The sequence below is a fragment of the Ctenocephalides felis genome, unplaced genomic scaffold (genome assembly GCF_003426905.1).
Source record: "Ctenocephalides felis isolate EL2017-DRISC unplaced genomic scaffold, ASM342690v1 CF-g0.4_SCAFFOLD_00845, whole genome shotgun sequence".
Lineage (NCBI taxonomy): Eukaryota > Metazoa > Arthropoda > Insecta > Siphonaptera > Pulicidae > Ctenocephalides > Ctenocephalides felis.
In genome coordinates this window covers 7674987-7694728 of record NW_020536999.1, presented here as the reverse complement: position 1 = coordinate 7694728, position 19742 = coordinate 7674987, and the positions used below count along the sequence as shown (strand labels likewise).

At 28.5% G+C, this 19742-nt stretch overlaps 4 protein-coding genes across 4 annotated transcripts; 2 read left to right on the top strand and 2 right to left on the bottom strand.

Moving 5' to 3' along the window:
- Positions 1–723: 723 nt before the first annotated feature.
- On the bottom strand, positions 724–1414 carry LOC113372108 (RNA-binding motif protein, X-linked 2). The gene has a single exon (XM_026612442.1). It carries the CDS (start codon positions 1330–1332, stop codon positions 724–726), a length of 609 nt encoding a protein of 202 aa, XP_026468227.1. The 5' UTR covers positions 1333–1414.
- Positions 1415–1540: 126 nt separating this feature from the next.
- LOC113363299 (RING finger protein 141-like) lies at positions 1541–2504 on the top strand. Its single transcript, XM_026605793.1, has 4 exons — positions 1541–1702; positions 1780–2008; positions 2087–2274; positions 2351–2504. The coding sequence occupies exons 1-4, from the start codon at positions 1557–1559 to the stop codon at positions 2499–2501; spliced, it is 714 nt and encodes a 237-aa protein (XP_026461578.1). The 5' UTR covers positions 1541–1556; the 3' UTR covers positions 2502–2504.
- Positions 2505–3271: 767 nt separating this feature from the next.
- On the bottom strand, positions 3272–10025 carry LOC113363170 (protein SPT2 homolog). Its single transcript, XM_026605649.1, is given in 8 exon segments — positions 3272–3731; positions 3804–3889; positions 4106–4232; positions 5193–5444; positions 6254–6553; positions 6555–7286; positions 7289–7541; positions 9810–10025. Coding segments are annotated over 8 exon segments (1887 nt in total). The 5' UTR covers positions 9867–10025; the 3' UTR covers positions 3272–3651.
- Positions 10026–10351: 326 nt separating this feature from the next.
- LOC113363169 (translation initiation factor eIF-2B subunit epsilon-like) lies at positions 10352–19205 on the top strand. Its single transcript, XM_026605648.1, has 10 exons — positions 10352–10511; positions 10611–10735; positions 10806–10997; positions 11062–11230; positions 11296–11540; positions 12024–12146; positions 14168–14481; positions 14552–14767; positions 16779–17059; positions 19008–19205. Exons 1-10 carry the CDS (start codon positions 10386–10388, stop codon positions 19203–19205), a joined length of 1989 nt encoding a protein of 662 aa, XP_026461433.1. The 5' UTR covers positions 10352–10385.
- The last annotated feature ends 537 nt before the right edge of the window (positions 19206–19742 follow it).

Below are 19742 nucleotides of genomic sequence, written 5' to 3'. Positions count from 1 at the left end.
TAATATATGTAGAAATATAGTGAAATTGTGAAAAGAAATATGAAGCCTTAAAGAAGTCAAGGTAAGAATTAAGAATTAAATGTATGTATTGTTACAAAAATAACGCTTCAACATGTAATGAAACTAGTGGTGCATGGCATCGTGCCTTAAGGCAAATTGCAGGAACTTGCCGTACCAAAAATTCAATTTTTTAAAAAAGATTCAATTTGTTTTTTAGAACTTTGAAAAAAATTGATTTTTGAGATATTTCAAATTTTTGAAAAAAGTGACCTCTTGAACAAGTTGATTTTTCTATAATTTAAAATATTTTATAAATTTTGAACTTTTTAATTCCCCATTTTTTCTAGGGTATGCCAAAATGTTAAGAAACGTAAAAATATATACAAATTTTTATTTTTGATTTTAAGGAAGTTAAATATTTTAATTGCATTTTCATTATACATAAATTTTGAAATGCAACATGTTTATCTTCTTTATTTAGGTATTTAAGCTATTAATATAAAAAATATTGGTATAAAAAAGTGAAGTGATTTCTCTTGAATCAATCTATTTTGAATTTCTTACAAACAGTAATATATTTTTAACTTTTACACATGTAAATCAAATAGATCGTCTTTATAATACCTATAAAGCTCTTTATAAAATATCAAGCAAAATACTGAAATTAAAACCAGTATTAAAATATACAATTTTTTATTATTTATATAAATGTTTTACAGAAATTCAGTCACTACTACTACTACTGCTACTTGATGACCGACTCCTCTTCTTTTTTCTTTTTTTCTTAGATTTTTTACTTTTCTCAGATTTCTCCACCTTTTCTTTCTTAATATACTTTTCAGTTTCCTGATTATCATATTTGACATGATTCTGCAAGCCGTCCTCTGTATCACGCTCTGGTTTAACTTTTATCGTTTCAGTTTTAGGAGCGCAGCCTTCAGTATACAGTAATTTTGTTTCTGGTTCCAATTTATTGCTGTCTTTAGGTGGTTTGTAATCACTCACATGATCCACACGTATGGTGCGTCCTAGAATTTTTATGCCATTTAAATTGTCGACTGCTAGGATTGTTGAACGTTGGTCTTCGTAGCATAGGAAGCAAAATCCTTTTTGTTTTCCGGTGATTTTATCGCGAATTAGATTTATGTTTACGATTTCTCCGTACTGTGAAAATATACATATAACATCCCCTTCGGTAAGATCATAAGGTAGGCCTCCGATGAATATCCAAGCGCTGTCTTTGTATTGATCATGCCAGGAGGTTTTCAGAGATCTATTCAGCTCTTGTTCACTTAGCTTCTTCACATTTTTCATATTAGTTAAAGGATTCATTTTGATAGCAGTGAGAATTAATATAAATAATAATTAATTAATAAAAATACATAACCTAAACATACATCAACAACAGTATCTGTCAAAGTGTCAAATCTACTGTGAAGTTTGCAACACAAATGTCCTTTTCGGCGACAACTTCACACCCTTCATACGTCATATCAGCAAACGATTGTAAACATAACCACAAAAGTATTTGACGATTGAATAATGTGTTTTAAAAAATGGGACAAAATCAAAGTTTTGATATAATTCCTGACACAGTCGAAACAGTTAAAGATGAAATTAAAAGGAACGCTAAACTTTTCAATGAAATATCTTCAATGTCGTATGACGATTTCCTAAAATCCCTTCGAGAACTCAACGCACTGTAAGTAGAAACATACAACTACTTTTTGATACATTTTCATCATTATACTTGTTTAATACATCTATCTTTTACCTTAGATCAAATAAATGCTTGGATTCCAATACACAACTAGTCTTTGTCGTGAAAAAAGGTACAGACTCAACCGTTTTGTGGAAAGGCACTGTCAGAATAGCTTGTGCAAAGATTGACATCGAGACCAAAAAAGTTTTATCATACAAACTTTTCAATTTGCTTCAGTTCAGAAAAGTTTTCAACATGCTACAAACCAATTTGCAAGTTATGATACAATCGAAGAATGCTGCACAGGTAAATTGTAAATGAATTACACAAATGATAAAAATCATTTCTTAAATATTGATGTATTAAAATTGCATTTTTTTCCAGCAAGCTGGTTCTTCACAATCAAGCCACGATATTACCACATCCTTGCTATATGATAAAATAAATTGTGTACACGACGATTACGAGAAACTTGGAGAAAATTTAAACGAATGCTGTATTTGTTTAGAAAGAAAATCAGAAGTTATGCTACCGTGTGCTCACAGCTACTGCCTGCCTTGTATAGAGCAATGGTAAATAAAAATAATAATAATAATGCTTTTAATATTTATAATAATGATATGTTAATAAATATATAATGTTTTGTAGGAATGTTAATAATAAAACATGTCCCCTTTGTCGTGAAACACTACAAAGCACAGAAGACACTTGGGTTATATCAGAAATGCCAGAAGCTGATGAAATTAACGAAGAAATAAAATCTGCTCTATTATCGTTGTCACAGGATACTGTTGAATAATTATTTTTGTCTTTTGGGTAAGTTTTTTTTAAAGATAGCATAATAATGCTTTATATATATATATATATATATATATATATATGCATATATATATATGCATTAGTGTGGTTCTTAATATGGACATACACTTTCAAATTAATAAAAGGATTCTCTAAAAGTTTTAGCTCTTAATATTAATTTTCAGATAGTCCGCAATTCAATTAAAAGTTTCTTATATTTGTTATTAACACATGTCATTAAGTAAATTCTTGTCCAAATATTATAACACTTAAAAATATTTCTAAATCACTTAACCTCTAATTAAATCTATTCATTATGGCATCGAAATTAATTCTGCAGTTAAATATTTATTTAATTGGTGATTTTTACACTCATATTATCAGTAATAAATTGCCATCAAAATTACAAGTCTGCTATCACAGATGGTACCAGAATTTACATGATGATATATGTTAAAAAAAAATATACAAAACTTTTAATTGAATTGCGGACTATCTAAATGTTAATATTAAGAGCTAAAACTTTTAGAGAATTTATTTATATTAATTTTGAAGCACATAAGCCCTGGGAGCAAAGATATTCGAAAATGTCAATATTCAGAACCATTTATATATATATATATATATATATATATATATATATATATATATCTTTAAATCTATTAAGTTTTTGGAGTTTATATAAATTTATTTATATAAAGTGATAAAACAAATTTCATATTTATACATGTTACATGTTAATGTTGATGTAAATAATTATACTACTTCCTTTATAAATATTTATTGTGATTTCAAATTTGGCAATAGCATACAAAAACACAATTCTAAACAACTCATTACATAATAACTTTAATGTTCAAGAGCGGGTTCTATTACTAAATGCACTGGTACCGAATGTTTTAATTCATAATTTGGTCCCGCAAAAGATCATTTTTCACCTACAACCTTTTTCTATTAGTTTATATACATGTGAATCTTTGTTATGAAAATAAATATTTTACTATAACTAATTTTAGATAGATCAATTTATCTATGTCGTGTCCTTTTTCATGCATAACACGCATATCGGTGTTAAATTTAAATAAACAAACATAATGATAATATATATTACAAAATATAAATCTGTGATAAAATAAAGAAAAATGTTAACACTATTTTAGTCTTTTCTTCTTGGCTTTCATCTTTTTCTCCATCGCTTCCATTTTCATGTCTTCTAGATCTTCCATTATTCCTGGAAAGAAATAAAATAGTAATAATAATAATAATAAACATAATATATATATATATATATATATACACTTACCAATTTTTTTACTAATATATTCTTCTCTCATAACTTGAGCAAAGTTTGATTCCATATTTATATCATCATCATCTTCGTCCCGGTATCTACAAAAACAAATTACAAATATAATTTACATCATCATTAACCAAAAAAATACTCATAAATATCATCTACCAAAAACAAAATCTACTATGTATCATCATTAATAATATTATTACCTTCTATAATTTTTTTTCCGCGCACACACACAAAGAAAGCATTTAAATTTGTACACAATATCAATAATATAATTATAATATAATTATATAATTAAAACCTACCTTGATTTGTCATATCCGAATATATCTTTAATGTATTTTGAATAGTCATTTCCATCTTCTGGCCCGTCGTCAATAAAATCGTCAAGTTCCGAATCATATTCACTGTCGTCGTCGTCCAAAATTCTCCCTGAGATAAAAGAAATAGTAATATATAATTATTTATATGTATATTTGAATTTGAATATTCGCGCCACAGCGGATCTAAACGTTGTTCAGGCTATGGTTAATTGTAACTAACTTCATGTTGACGCCATGTTTGTTTAACTGACATGTTTGTAAATACGGAGATAATCGTTTTTACTTTTTTGGTTAAATTTTGAGGAGAAAACATTTAATTTGGAATGAAGAGATCGTGGCGTAAGGTAAATAGTTATTATATATGTTATTTAACTTATTAACATTATTTAATAATCATTACTACATGATTACTGAACTAATCTGCAATATTTTGAATATGAAATTATAGAGTATTATAACATATGATAGAAATAAATAAATATGAAATGTATACAAATAATATTTTCTATTAATAAATAACAATTAGAATTTTTAAATATAATAAAATAAAAATAATTTATAGTTAGAATTTTCTCAAATTAAAAATTTTTTTTTCTATTAATAACTTTAATTAATTTTAAACTTAAAGAAGAATAATTAGAAAGTACAGACAACATATCAGGTTAAAACTTTCCAATTATTCTTATTTAAACTTAAATTTAATTAAAGCTATTAATCGAAAAAAAAATTGTAAAGTTCTAACAGGCATTTATTTTTCTATATATATTTAAAAAAAAAGTGTATTCATGTTACATATATAATATTCTCTTTAATATTTTATATAAATATTCACAGAATTTGCTGAAGATGACACAAACATAGTGTCGAAACTAGTTCAATAGAGAAATTATTTTATTGTTTATATTTTTATTCGACGCATTGGCCAAAAATAATTTGGCATTTGAGCCAAGCATTTGAGACCTTGTGAGCAAAAAAATTCGAAAATGTCCATATTAAGGACCACCTTAGTATATATACATATATATATATATATATATAATATATATATATATATATATTTCCTCCTTACTTTTGCTAGCGACAATTTTCTTCTTCGACCCAGCAGGTCGAACATCCTTTGGTGGAAATTGTCTGCTCGATTTGAGATCATTCGGTGGAAACTGTCGGGTGCCCTTGATGTCATTCGGTGGAAATTGGCGTGTTGTTTGTTTTGTATCAGGGGGCGGAAACGGACGACTTTTGGGTTTTGTGTCACTTGGTGGAAATTGTCGACTTGGTGCTTTTGTATCGGCAGGAGGAAATTGTCTTGGATTGGGATTACCTAGAAGAAATAATAATTAATTATATTAACTAGTGGGGCGCATGGCATCGTGCCTTAAGGCAAATTGCTGGAACTTTTCGTACCAAAATTTTTTTTTTTTAAAAAGATTAACATTTTTGAAAAAAATTTGCTCTGAAAAAATTAGATTTTTGAGAAACTATAAATTTTTGACTAAAATTTACTTTTTTTTGAAAAAAAAAGACTTGGAAGAAAAATTCATTTTGAAAAATTTTGGAAATTCTGAACTTTTTTTCAAAGCAATCGTACTGCTTTAACTGCATAGAGACGAAATATCGAAGCGCATAGGCGCCGCGTCGCTTTCTAATTGATAAGCATTGGTACGGAACCCATAGGAATGCAAACAAAATTCATACTTATTGTTAAAATCTCTATATAAAATATCTGATAATTTGATGTGCATTTGTCTAATAATCATTCAGGTCAAATGTCCAAATGGCATTTTTTTTTAACTTTTTTTTACTAGATCTCCGAAACCGCTAGACCTGCCTTCTTGAAAATTTGATCAGTTCTTCATCTTGTTAATACAAGTAAAATGTTTTTTGAATCATTCCCGAAATCGTCTACGAAAATTTTTATCCGCACACACGCACAGAAAAACACACACAAACGCACGCACACACACACATACATACATTTTTTCTAAAGTATGCCAAAATGTTCAGAAGGTTTTGAAACGTCGAGAAATGCAAAAATTTTCATTTTCGATTTTTTTGCGATTACTATAACTTGCCCTACGGGAAGTTAATTATTAACTTATATTGATAAAGTGAGAAAGAAAGTGATGGTACCTTTTGAGGCTATTTTAGGCTTTGAGTCACCGTTCACCGGTCTGGATGCAACTTCTGGTCGAGACTTTTGAGGTAATTCCTTTGATTTATTTAAACCATCCGCCGTCCTTGGTTTGCTTTGAAGTTTATCACTACTTCTTACATCTCCATTCAATTTTTGTGTTGAGCTTTTAACAGAACTTCTAGAATCTGCTATCTGCTTTTGTGGTGCACTTTTTGCAGAACCGTTCATCATTGGTTTCGTATTTGAGTTGTTCAAACTAGGTTTTAGATATTTGGCTAGGTTTTGGTCGCATTTGAGGGTCATTTGGTAAAGGTTTGGATTGCCGATCAGCTTCTGGTTTCGGTTTGTAGCCGTTAAGTTTAGGAATTCTACCACTCGGATTGTTTACAACCGGTTTAGGTTTTTGTTCCTCACTAGATTTACTACTGCTGGCACCTTTTGACTTGTTTTTCATAGCTTGCAAGCGATCCAAGTCTCTTTGTTTACGTCCCTGTTTCCTTGCCTGCATTTCTTCGAACTCTCGTCGTTCTTTGCTGGTCATCAAACGCTCTGGTTCTTTTTTCTCGATCTTAGGTTCAATTTTGATAGGTTCGTCTTTCTTTTGTTCCGCGATTTTAAGTAATTGTGTGTAATCCAAAGGCGGGGGCATCGGAGGTCGTTTGGGTTTAGGTTTGACGACTTCAAGCTTTTTTTCAGGTTCATTGCTGTAACAATCTGCGAGAACAGATCTGCCGAAATTCAAACCACTATCATCACCGTTTAAGGCAGCCATTTCAGCTTTGGTCTTGCGGTGTCTCTTATGAGGCAACAGAGCTTCTTCTTTTTCGCGTTCTATTGCAGCACGAACTCTGTCTTTTATCCCGGTCAAATCGTTGTTAACATTCTTTATACGATCTGAAAACTTCTTCTCCTCCGGTTTGCTGTAATATTTCTCCATAATTTTATTGTGGTAAGCAGAAGCAGCCTCAGAAACGAATCCATAGTCGTCTTCGTCTGGTTGCTCCATGCCTTGTATCGTGACAGCAGTGTTTCATTATCTATGGCATCGGCTAGCTAGGACTGATTTGTTTGCACTTTGCATACTTTGAGATGTTTTAAGATCTTTTTTCTTAGTTTGGGGTCGCGTTTAGCTAGGAGTTCATCGCGTTTGCGTTTTGCTTCTAAGGCTTTTTGTTTTTCTTCTTCCTCTTTCTTGGCGAGGAACTTTTGGATGTTAATAGATAGTTGGGTCTTGTCCCTTTGCTCCTTTTTGGGAGGCTCGAATTTGGTAGAGTAGTATTTGACCTGAAAATAGGAAAAGACAAGTTATATATATATATATATTATATATATATATATATATATATATATATATATCTATATATATTCTAGGGAGAGGTTTTTCTTCAGATGGTGAAATAATATAATAAAATTCTTCTTGGGCATCCATCCAGTAATTAAAAACAGTTTTATTGAAAGAAAATGTTTTTATTCAGGAAACTCTACGTTTCGGGTCTTGATTTGACCCATCTTCAGTGCTTATTTGTATGGAGAGCACTGTTTCCATATATAGCAGTGAAATTATAATTATTTGAAAATTCATGTTGTTAAAAATTAAAAAAAAAAAAACACTTGTAAAAGTTCTTGAAAATGATCAAAATCTTGGATTTGTAACTTCAGTGTGATATTGGTCCTGAGTGTCCTAACAAGAAGGTCTTGATATGTAGGCTTGCAAAAAAATCTTGAGTCTTAAAACTTGTAGAATATTTAAAAAGCAATGTCTTAAGAATGACAAAAATTTTTGAATATTTATATTGAAATTGTCCAATTTTTCAGCCCTTGGATTATATAAAGCGAGAGGTTTTTCTTTTCAACCAATACTACACTGAAGTTACAAATCCAAGATTTTGATCATTTTCAAGAACTTTTACAAGTGTGTTTTAATTTTTAACAACATGAATTTTCAAAATAATTATAATTATTAATTATATAACTAGTGGTGCATGGCATCGTGCCTTAAGGCAAACTGCTGGAACTTTCCGTACCGTAATGAAATGAAATGTTCGAGGAATATTAAATGTTTGCAAATAGATTATTATAAATACTGTAATTTATATTTATATCAGAGAACCAAATAAACAAAACGAATTTAAAATAAAGAACATTGTCTAATATTTATAAGTATTGTACAAACTGAATTGCTAAGTTAAAATTATTTATTTGAAGTATATAAATGAATTTTTAGAAATTTAGCTAGAATTGCAATTAAAATTCGAATTATTTTCGATATTCAAAATTTTTTTTTTTTAATTTAAAAAAAAACTAGTGCTGCATGCCATCGTGCCTTAGGCAAATTGCTAGAACTTCTCGTACCAGAAATATTTAAGAGTAAAAAAATCATAATAATAACAATAATCAATAAATATTGATCAATGATTAATAACAATTGTTTTAAAAATATTTCAAAGAGATTATTATAATTACTATATATGCATTCGTTCATAAAATATACAGTCACAATATTATCGCACAAAACACTTGAAAATGTTTACAATAACAAGAGATGACTAATGAATCCATCTGAGGATATATTTCTTACGATTAAATGACTCATATACAATATTAAACTGAATTTAAACCTTTGAACCGTGAAGAAATGTAAAAATTGGTCATTTAAGATTTTGGATGATTACAATAACTTATCCTACGGGATCTACTACGTGAAGTTAATAATGACAAATCTAATAGTAAAATATATGATGATCAAATTTAATATAAATAATAAAATGATCGTGAGTGTAATATAAAATGTTATATAATAAAATTATAAATGAAAGGTTAGAATATAAATAATCAAATAAGTCGTATAATAAAATTGTAAGTGGAATGGACTATAAAGAAATATTGAAATGAAATAAAACACTTCTATAAATAGAAATATAAACAGAGTGAAGACTGAGGAACCAAATTATTTTGAGTAAATTTACGTTATAGAAATATTTGATATTGATATGTTTTATAGAGAAGTAGTATTTGATGTGTGATTTTTAAAATTGAATACAAAACCACTTGGGCTATACACGTATATGTATAAATCCTATCAACCAAGTCGAAGAGACAAAGAGAATTCTTTAAATAATCATTGAAAAATGTAAGAATTTGAATACGAATCATGTAAAAGAATGTGATCTGATCATTAGTATTAATGCTATTAGAAGAGTTCGAAAAGGTAATAGAACTTTATGACATAGTCCTTTAAAAGTGAAATTTTCTTGGTACATAATATTACAAATAGTATAGTAGTACTTAATAATTATATTACAAACCATTCATTTATATATATATATATATATATATATATATATAGAGAGAGAGAGAGAGAGAGAGTCTCATATTAATTAATTATATAATATTGTATAAATTATTTTTTTCAACAACTCAAATCCACTCATTGTCCACAAAATCTAAATTTTTCAACGAACAAAAATTCAATCTGGTATAACACTATGACTAAGCCCTTTCATAAATCATTAAAATTCTGATTCCTTATATTTATCACTAATAAATTAATACCTCTTTTTTAACATTTTCATTTTTTTTCGCTACATGTAATAACGATCCAAAATCCATCCTAGTACAAGTCCTGGTTAAATGAAATATTGATCCTCGAATTTAATATGTTAAACATTCCCGATCTCTAGGAAGACTGAATTGAGTTTAATTCATATGCTGGCGTTTCAAAACTGTTTAAATTATAAATAAATTTATACGAAAATGTATAAATATTGTTGGAATTGTAAATTATTTGACATGCCAAGTGTGCTATCAAATGTCATTACTGGCAGTGTTGCCAGAGGAGATGATTTATACCGAGCGAGAGAGGAAAAATCTAGAAGTCAGATACATTTTATCGATTCAAATTATTCGAATTTATCAAATAAATTAGCGTGAAATCTTTAAATCATAATTTATTTATTATTATTGTTTTATTAATAGTATTAAAATTTTGGGTATACAAAATTAAGTCTCTAGTTATAAATATCTTTCTCATCTGGCAATACTGATCTAAACGTCAAATTGGTTCAAACATTTTGAGGTTAATGCAGGTTGTGCAAAACTTATATATTTTTTAAATTAAATTTGTGCAAAATGAGTAACAAAAACGCAAAGAAAAACTTAGTAGAATCTGTTCAACAAGAAGATGTACTGCAGGCAGTTGTTTTGGCTGATAATTTCAGCAGAAATTTAGCTCCTTTGACTGATGAAATGCCTTTAGTAAGTTGTGGAATTGTAATATGAACAATCTGCGGTTTTGTAAAGATATTGTTTAAAATTCATTACTTACCAAGTACCAATTTGTAATTTTGTTTCCAGGCTTTGGTTCCAATAGTAAATGTACCACTACTAGATTACACGTTGGAGGCTCTATCTCTGTCTGGTATTCAAGAAGTATTTTTATTTTGTTCTACACATATTAAAAAAATTAAAGACTTTATAAGGTATGTTATTGTAAAAGCCATATTGATATACAAAATACATAAACTACATTTAGCTGTTTGTTTTTTATAGTTCAAGTATTGAATCACGTCACAGTTGGTCTCTTACACTTTCCATACAAATTGTGAGTTCTGACGGTTGTCGTTCCTTCGGAGATGCTATCAGAGATTTAGATGCCAAAGGATTACTTAGATCAAATTTTGTACTTTTAGGAGCTAATACAGTCACAAATGTCAATTTATCAGAAGTCATGGAATTTCACAAGTATATATCTTCATTTAAGTTAACATTATCATGTATCGCATCTTAATTATTTTTTATTTTTTAGACAACAATGTAAGAAGGATAAAGGTGCTGCAATGACTCTAGTTTATACAACAACCGGATATGGACAGTCGTGTTCTGAGGATGTTATTTTAGCACTGGATGCTTCTAATAATAGAATTTTATATCATCAAAGGCCTGAAAAGAAACAGAGGAATATAACGTTGCCACTGGTTAGTAAATATAAATAGTAATACTACATTTGTACAAGGCAAATTATCAATTGAATTTGTTTTAGGAAGTGATCTTGGATCACCCAGAAGTAGAAATGCACCATGATGTACAAGATCCAGGAATTGCCATCTGTTCTCCTGTTTTCTTATCATTGTTTACAGACAACTTTGATTTTCAAACTCGAGATGATTTTATCAGAGGGTTATTAATCAATGAAGAAATTTTAGGGAGCACTTTGTATTGTTATCCATTGACTCATAATAGTTATGCTGCGAGGGTTGATAATTGGCAAATGTATCAACTTGTGAGGTAATTGCTTTTAATTTAACAATTATAATAAATCTTATATATAAAATTCTTCTGCACGGTTGTATCTTCATGGTCGGATCGTGATAAATCTTTTTAGAGTTTGTCAAAGAAATTTTTTAAGATTTAATGAACGATAAAACTATAGTAATATTGTAGAAATAAATGACAAAAATGACAAAAAAACAATAATTGTTTAACATTGACTGCCATCTGCTAGAAATGTCAATTCTCTTGAAATTTATGTGAAATTATGATCCTAAGTAATATTAGAATATAATATACAAGAAAAATGTAATGTCTACATTATTATTGCTGAAAAGCAGCTGAGATGTGTCAGAAATTAAAATAATATAAGATACAGTCAATAGTATATGTTTGGCTGATGAAATTATATAATTCAGTTTAATAAAAACACAATGAGTCCAAAATTGCAATTTAACACAGAGTCTAATTAGTTTGACTAATCATAATTTTTTTTTTCAGCCATGATATTGTAAACAGATGGACATATCCTTTAGTACCGAATATGGGAATTTCATTATTCAAACAAGTATATATGACGTTGAAGAATAATATATACAAATCATCGACATCAGTTCTTGGCAGGTGAGTACTTTCATATATATATATATATAAATATATATATATATATATATATATATATATATATATACTAGATGACCCAACAGACGTTGTCTTGTGCCCACGTCTACAATTCAAAAGATCCAAGTATTTTAATATCTTAACGTATACTTTTTAATATCCTATTCGATGTCCTGCCTTTGTGATTTATTTATGGTCTTAGCATAAGCAGTATAAGAAATTTAGAAAAAAGAATAGTGCGCATAAGGTTCACATGCAATTGAAGTAAAACTGTTTTGCTATTTTATGAGATGGCATTTAAGTTTGAAATAAATACATCATATAACAATTTTGATTCATGTTTCTTAGTAATATGATAACACTCACAATGCACACATTTTTTAATGCCAAACATTTTACATATTTATATAATAATAAATTATAAATTATATATTCATAATAGCATTAAAAATATTTATAATATTTGAAAACAATAATGTAATTAAAATCATACTTCAAATATGACATGATCGGTTTGTCATTGTAATTAGCATTTGGGACTTGAACCTTTATTAGAGAAATGAAGCAATTGCTGATTACTAAATTCTATAATATTCTTTCACACAGTGGACAGCCGTTATATAAACAATCTTGAGTAATTTTATTAACACTATCAATAAATAAACTGCATATATGTCTATTATGAAGTATATCTGTATATAAATGATACACAGCAAACACAAAATATTGTTGTGCTTGATTTCTTGTTTAAGGTTATAAATATAAATGTCAATTCATTCTTCAGTATTTATAGTAAATTTATAGTAAAATGAAATTGTAAGCTTTGACATTTGAACTAAAAAATTTGTTTCACTTGGCATGTAATTAAAATTAACATACATCCATTGACTGCTTGTTTTTTTTTTGACTATTTCGCTGGCGATACAGTCTCATTCTTTGAGCAGCTGTAGTATGTGTCTTGCCTATATAGATAATTTCTAAAAATATATATTAACCGCGAATAATACAATTTATTTCAATTCGTTTCTTACACGGCACAGATTTTTCATTTGTTGTATCATTTTCACTAAGTATACGCATACAATCAAAGAACACTCTCACGCGACACGACGACCAATCACGTAACGGACTTCCGTTGCATTTTCACAGATTCACACCCTAGTCGCGCCTAAAGAAGTTTTACTTCAATAATAGAGTATCTGCGGTAAGAGAACAATATCACACTTGATTTTACCACACAACATAATTGCTTCAATAATTTAGTTGATAATTTTCATAATCTCGTACGATATATTAGTTGCTTTTTGGCAATTATAGTTTCTAAAGTATATTTTTCTCTAATTCACTAATAATTTAATAAACATGATTGTTTATGTTAGATTGATATGAACTCGATTTTACAAATTAATTCACCTAAGATCAACTTGCTAAATATTCCATATCCAATGACAAACGAATGAATTTTTGTCACATGAAACAAAATTCTAAATAATTTTTTTTATAAGTAGAAATATTTTTTTGTATTGTTAAATAATTTAGTAAAGTAAACCAAAATGCGACATGCATAAATTTAAAATTGCGTTATTTATTAAACTGAATTATATAATTTCATCTGCCAAACATATACTGTTGACTGTATTTTATTTTATTTTAATTTCTGGCACATCTCAGCTGCTTTTCGGCAATAATAATGTAGACATTACACTTTTCTTGTATATTATATTCTAATATTGTTTAGACTCATAATTTCTGCTAAATTCAAATTTCAAATGAATCGACATTTCTAGCAGATGACAGTTCAAATGTTTTCAATGTCAAACAATGATAAGTGGTTTTTTGTAATTTTGGCCATTTATTTAAACAATATTACTATAGTTTTATAGTTCATTAAATTTTTAAAAAATCCCTTAACAAACTTCAGAAAGATTTATCAAAATCCGAATAATCGTTTAGGAGAAGTATCAAATCATACACCCGTACAGAACAGTTTTATATATAAGATTTATTATATTTGTTTTTCCTAGGTCTGTTAATCTCAAAGAAGACGTCGTGATTTCAGAAAACTCTCAAATACAAGAACAAGCTTACATCACGAATTCGATCATTGGAAAGAATTGTAGGATTGGAAAACGTGTTAAAATTATGCATTCATATTTATTCGATGGAACCGTTGTCGAGGACGATTGCAATGTTGAGAATTCTGTGATAGGCTTTGGAAGCCACCTGAAGACTAAATCAAATGTATCAAGTTGTGTTTTGGGACAGAAAGTTGTTATACCGGAGAAGATGTTTGTTGAGGAAAAGCTGGTGCAGTGTCATGATGACGATTATGAAGCAGGTAGTAAAGGAATTACTTTATATATATATATATATATATATATATATTCATAATTAACTTTATTTTTCAGAGATTCGTTGTACTCGGTTAGCCGATAAAGCATTTGCGATATCGAATTTGGATTTGGACAGCGACAGCGACGATGATGATGACAAAGTAGAAAAAAAGGAGACTAAAATCATTTTAGAAAAACTTAGGCCGAGTAGTCCTTTGAGTGATTATATTTCTAGTGATGATGATGATGTCTCCGAAGCCGGAAAGAGTCCTGTACCGGAAGATAGTAACGGTAATAGAAATTATATATGTCTGTTTAATATATATATAATATATATATATATTTTATATATATATATATATATATATATATATACACATATATATATATATATATATATATGTGTGTGTGTATGTATATATACTAGATGACTCCGGCAGACGTTGTCCTGTACCCACGCCTACAATTTTTTAATATCCTATACTCATACATATTGTTTGCCTAAAAATAATAATTATTGTTTTTTAAATTACTTTTTACACTAAAATGCATATACATCAATATTAGCGATGTTAAATGTAGAACTGCTCTAAATAAAATGCTGAGTCTCAATTTCCATACTATGTTATGGAAATTGAAGTCTTTTGAACGGTATGATAAATTCAAAAAAAATTATATTATCCGCGATAAAAGTGCAATATTACCTTGGATTTTTCCACCCAAAATAATTGCTCCAATAATGTTGCCTGTAATTTTCATAATTTCGTATCATATTTTAACTGGTTTTTGGTAATTATAAAATCTAAATTACATTTTTCTTAGTTATAATTTAATATACATTATTAGCAGGGACGCTCCCGGGGTCCTCAACCCCCCTTTCAATTATTTTACCTGTTTCAACAGTTTATTATTAAAATTATTATCATTAATTAATATTTGGCTTTTGAAACATTTTACTTATTTATTTTGGGCATTTTATGTGATTTATACTATTAAGCAAATCATAGAGAGCAAAAAAAATTCTAGCATTTCATTATTAAACATAATCATAACATACCACTGGCACTTCATGTTGGATTATTTTAATTCAATTTTTTGTTATTTAAGATATCCAAAATTGCATCTTAAACTTCTCTTAATTGATATCGTAAGGGCCGAATTGTATGTATTCATCTTTACTTTCCCATTTGTTTTTTTTGAGTGAAATTTTTAACTTATTTTAAAAACATTGTGCAAAGATTAGTAAAAGAGGCAAAGAAATGATAGATTTCTTAAATTCAAGGCAGGAACGGCCTTGATTATTACTTTTTTTTATTTATATATATACATTATTTTCATATCTCAGTCAGAGGTGCCTGGTATGAGAGATTATGAAAAACAGTTTTCATATTTTGTATATACATTTCATTTGACTATAATATCTATTTTATTATTATAATATCTATTATAATTAAAACATCTCTATCTTTATATATAGCCATTCAGTCTTCTTTGTCTTCAATTTCTTTATAGTATTTCTTTATTTTTCCTTTAAATTTATTGTCATCATTGGTCATCTTAATATCGTTTGGCAATTCGTTATATAATAACTTATACTTTACTTAATTTCATATTTTAAGTGAATTAATTTAGCACATCCTCTTCATATGTGAATCATTCAATCTGCCATACATATACTGTATCTTATATTTTAATTTCTGGCACATCTCAGCTGCTTTTTGGCAATAATAATGTAGACATTGCATTTTTCTTATTCATGATCATGAATTTATCATACATATTCTAATATTGTCTAGGCTCATAAGTAAATTGAAATTTTTGGCGGATGACAGTTTTTATTTGTTTTCGATGCAAGCAATGACATGTCGTTTTTTGCATTTTTTTTATTTATTTCTACAATATTGCGCATGAATCCCAGTATTTTATAATCACATACATCCTAGAAAATTTCCTTAACAAACTTCAGAAAGATTTATCAAAATCCGAATAATCGTTTAGAAGGAGTATACAGTGAGTGCTTGTAATTTGATATGAACTTTATATAATTGCAATAAAGCTCAAATTGATTCTACGTTTTAGTTAGAAAACGTTTGTATGTGAAAAAGAAAAGGGCTGTGTTTAGGGTTTTCCCGGCAATTATTTGATTTTGACTCGCCGTAAGAACCATCCTTGGACTTGAACGAACATTTTAAAAACAGAATTGGCCAAATTGGTTCAGGCGTTGTTGAGTTATGCGCTTACCAACACATTTTGCGATTCATTTTCATATATAAGATATATCAATTATCTTCTTCTATTTCAGTTTTCCTCTCTGAAGTCATCGACAGTCTGGCCCGAGGCTTCGACGAGCGTCTAAACTGCGACTATTTAATTCTGGAAATAAATTCATCAAGATACGCCTACAATATGGCACTGAACGAGGTCAACTATTTCGTTATCAGGGCGCTATTTAGCTTACCACAAATTCAGAATTCTCAAGAGAAACTGGCGACTACGATGGAAGTATTGAAATATTTCACCCCGGTTATGCTGAACTATATAAAGGGAACCGATGCTATGAACGACTGTTTGAAGGCGATAGAGGTCAGTAGTAGATTAATATATATATATATATATATATATATATATATATATATATATATATATTGTCTATATTCTCTATAATTAATTATTTGTCAGGACTCTATAAATTAAAACAACACGGTGCAGTATTCTTTAACTTTTATTATAATATCTCACCAGTTCGTCTCTACGCTTTCAATACGTACTGTCAATAATGCCAACTGCACACATACTCTCAAGTCTTACCAACTGCACGGAACTGTCATGATCCGCGCCATATTCAAACATGCATTCAAACATTCACACAATATATTTCGCTAACAATATATATATATTACTAGTTATAGTTTACTTTCCCGAAGGAGAAGTTTATGTTTTCATCAAAAATTGCGATTCGCTAATTTTATGTTGTCTCGACGTTTCAAGTCATGAGATAGAATTTAGAAAAAGTGTGTGTGGTGTGTGTGTTAACAGATTTTTCACTGTAAATCGACGTTTTCTCAAAAACGGCTGGACCGATTTCAAAAATCTAAAAGCCATTTGACGTATCTCAATAAGGACTAGCGTTTATCATTTTTGCGCGACGACCGGCCAAGCCGTTTCTCTGTAAATAGCAGAAAAGTGAAAAAATCTCCGTCCACGTGTTAGTCCGCAATTCTGAATCGATTTTGAAAATTCAAAAACCGTTCGAATGATATTGGTTGGAAATCGTGCTGATTAGTTTTTGCTAAAGATTGGCCGGGCCGTTTTCTTGTAATAAAGTGTTAAAAAATTATTATTATTTTTTTGATGGTAGATACCATAGTCTTGTAGATCATACTAAAATATTACGGCCCTACGACAAGTCGTTTAATTTTAAAAATTCTTCAAGGATTGGCCAAATTAGTATCGTGTTTTTGTCATTTGTCAAAATTAGACCTTTCATCGACGTTTGCTCAAAAACGCCTGAACCGATCTCAGAAATTGAAAAAACCATTTGATGTATCTCGATGAGGATTATCGTTTCTCAGTTTTGTGCGACGATCGGCCGAGCCGTTCCTTTGTAATTTGGAAAAAAAATGTTAAATTTTTCGTCCACATTTAAGCTCATACTACCGAATCGATTTTAAAAAATCAAAAACTGTTCGAAAGATATTAGTTGGGAATAATTCTGATTAGTTTTAGGTGAAAACCTACCGAGCCGTTTTCTTGAAATTAATTGTTGAAAAAAAAATCTAGCCGATTTTCATGGAACTTTTTTTGGCGATATATATCATGATCTTATAGAACTTAATGAAATATTACGTCCTTACGACAAGTAGTTTAATTTTAAAAATTCATCAAAGTTTGAAAAAATTAGTAGTTTTTTTGACGTTTGTTAAAATTAAAATTAGTCGATTTACTTGATATAACGATAGAGTACTTGGTCTTAATGAACATATTAATTCATTAAAGGCCTACGGAAACTGGTTCAATTATAAATAATGTTGATTTGTAAAAATTTGCTCTTAGAAAATACTCCGAGTTAACGTGTTTGTTCGTTTTCAATTTTATGTGTAATAAATCCACTCGGAATACTTTTAATCACTCATAAATTCATTTATTTTTTATTGATTAAGTTGATTATTTACACATATCGGGAAGTTCATGTAACTTGCCTCAAGGCAAAATATCATTACCTAACTAGTTACTAATTAAATTTAACATGGGATCTCTTATACTTAAGATATTGCACATTAAATAATAGTACTTTTTTATTTTGTTATTTTGGAACATATCTCTTATAATTCCATATAAAATGCCACCCTTTATTTGCGGATTTTTTTATTATTTTCGGATTACTTTGCCATCTTGGAAAGTATTCCTTATAATCCTATATAAAATGCCATTCTGTATTTGCGGATTTTTTATCTGGAACGTATCCCTCCGTATTTTTACTTCTTCTGACTTTATTCGACTTTTTTCTATTACAATCTCATCTTCCTCTTAGGATTCGTGTGAGACACATGCTTTTGTGAAGACAGGTCTATCGAAAATAGTTCATTATTTATATGATGCTGATGTTGTAAGCGAGGATTGCATCATTGCTTGGAACAATTTATTAGATGATGATTTGCAGAAATTATTGTCTAAACTTGTCGAATGGCTTGAAGAGGCCAGCGAGGAAAGCGAGGAGGAAAGTGATTAATAGGGTAATAGTATTATAAAATATATTTAAGTATATATATTATATTATATATATACTTAATATATATATATATATATATATATATATATATTATATGTCCTATATATATTATATATGACAAAAATATTCAGTTGTATGTATAATGTATTATATATATTTATATGATCTGTACATATATAAATGAATAAGTAAAGATTATATTTTTTTAAAACTTTTTACAATCATCATTATAAAAAGTATTTAAAATAGTCATGAAAAAGATTAATATCTATTAAGTAATCAATTAGTATCATAAACTAAAAATAAAATTAAAAACTAAAAACAATTGAATTGGAGTGAAAAAAAAATAAGATAGTAAATAGTATTTACAATTAGTTAATCTTAGTGTTAAATTGGAAAATTTTAATAATCCATATTTTTCTTTTCACTCCAATTCAATTGTTTTAGTTTTTAATTTTATTTCTAGTTTCCACTGAATGAAGGCTAGGATTATAGCCGAAACGTATGAATTTAAAATAAATTTAGAAATAAATTCAT

What these genes read in the sequence shown, in the direction of transcription:
- LOC113372108 (XM_026612442.1), bottom strand. Translation starts at nt 1,332, where the DNA reads ATGAATCCTTTAACTAATATGAAAAATGTGAAGAAGCTAAGTGAACAA.
- LOC113363299 (XM_026605793.1), top strand. Translation starts at nt 1,557, where the DNA reads ATGGGACAAAATCAAAGTTTTGATATAATTCCTGACACAGTCGAAACA. An exon ending in CTTCGAGAACTCAACGCACT is followed by an intron (nt 1,703 to 1,779) that starts GTAAGTAGAAAC and finishes CTTTTACCTTAG; the next exon opens with ATCAAATAAATGCTTGGATT. An exon ending in AATCGAAGAATGCTGCACAG is followed by an intron (nt 2,009 to 2,086) that starts GTAAATTGTAAA and finishes ATTTTTTTCCAG; the next exon opens with CAAGCTGGTTCTTCACAATC.
- LOC113363169 (XM_026605648.1), top strand. Translation starts at nt 10,386, where the DNA reads ATGAGTAACAAAAACGCAAAGAAAAACTTAGTAGAATCTGTTCAACAA. An exon ending in AAAATTAAAGACTTTATAAG is followed by an intron (nt 10,736 to 10,805) that starts GTATGTTATTGT and finishes TGTTTTTTATAG; the next exon opens with TTCAAGTATTGAATCACGTC. An exon ending in ACTGTTTGAAGGCGATAGAG is followed by an intron (nt 17,060 to 19,007) that starts GTCAGTAGTAGA and finishes TCTTCCTCTTAG; the next exon opens with GATTCGTGTGAGACACATGC.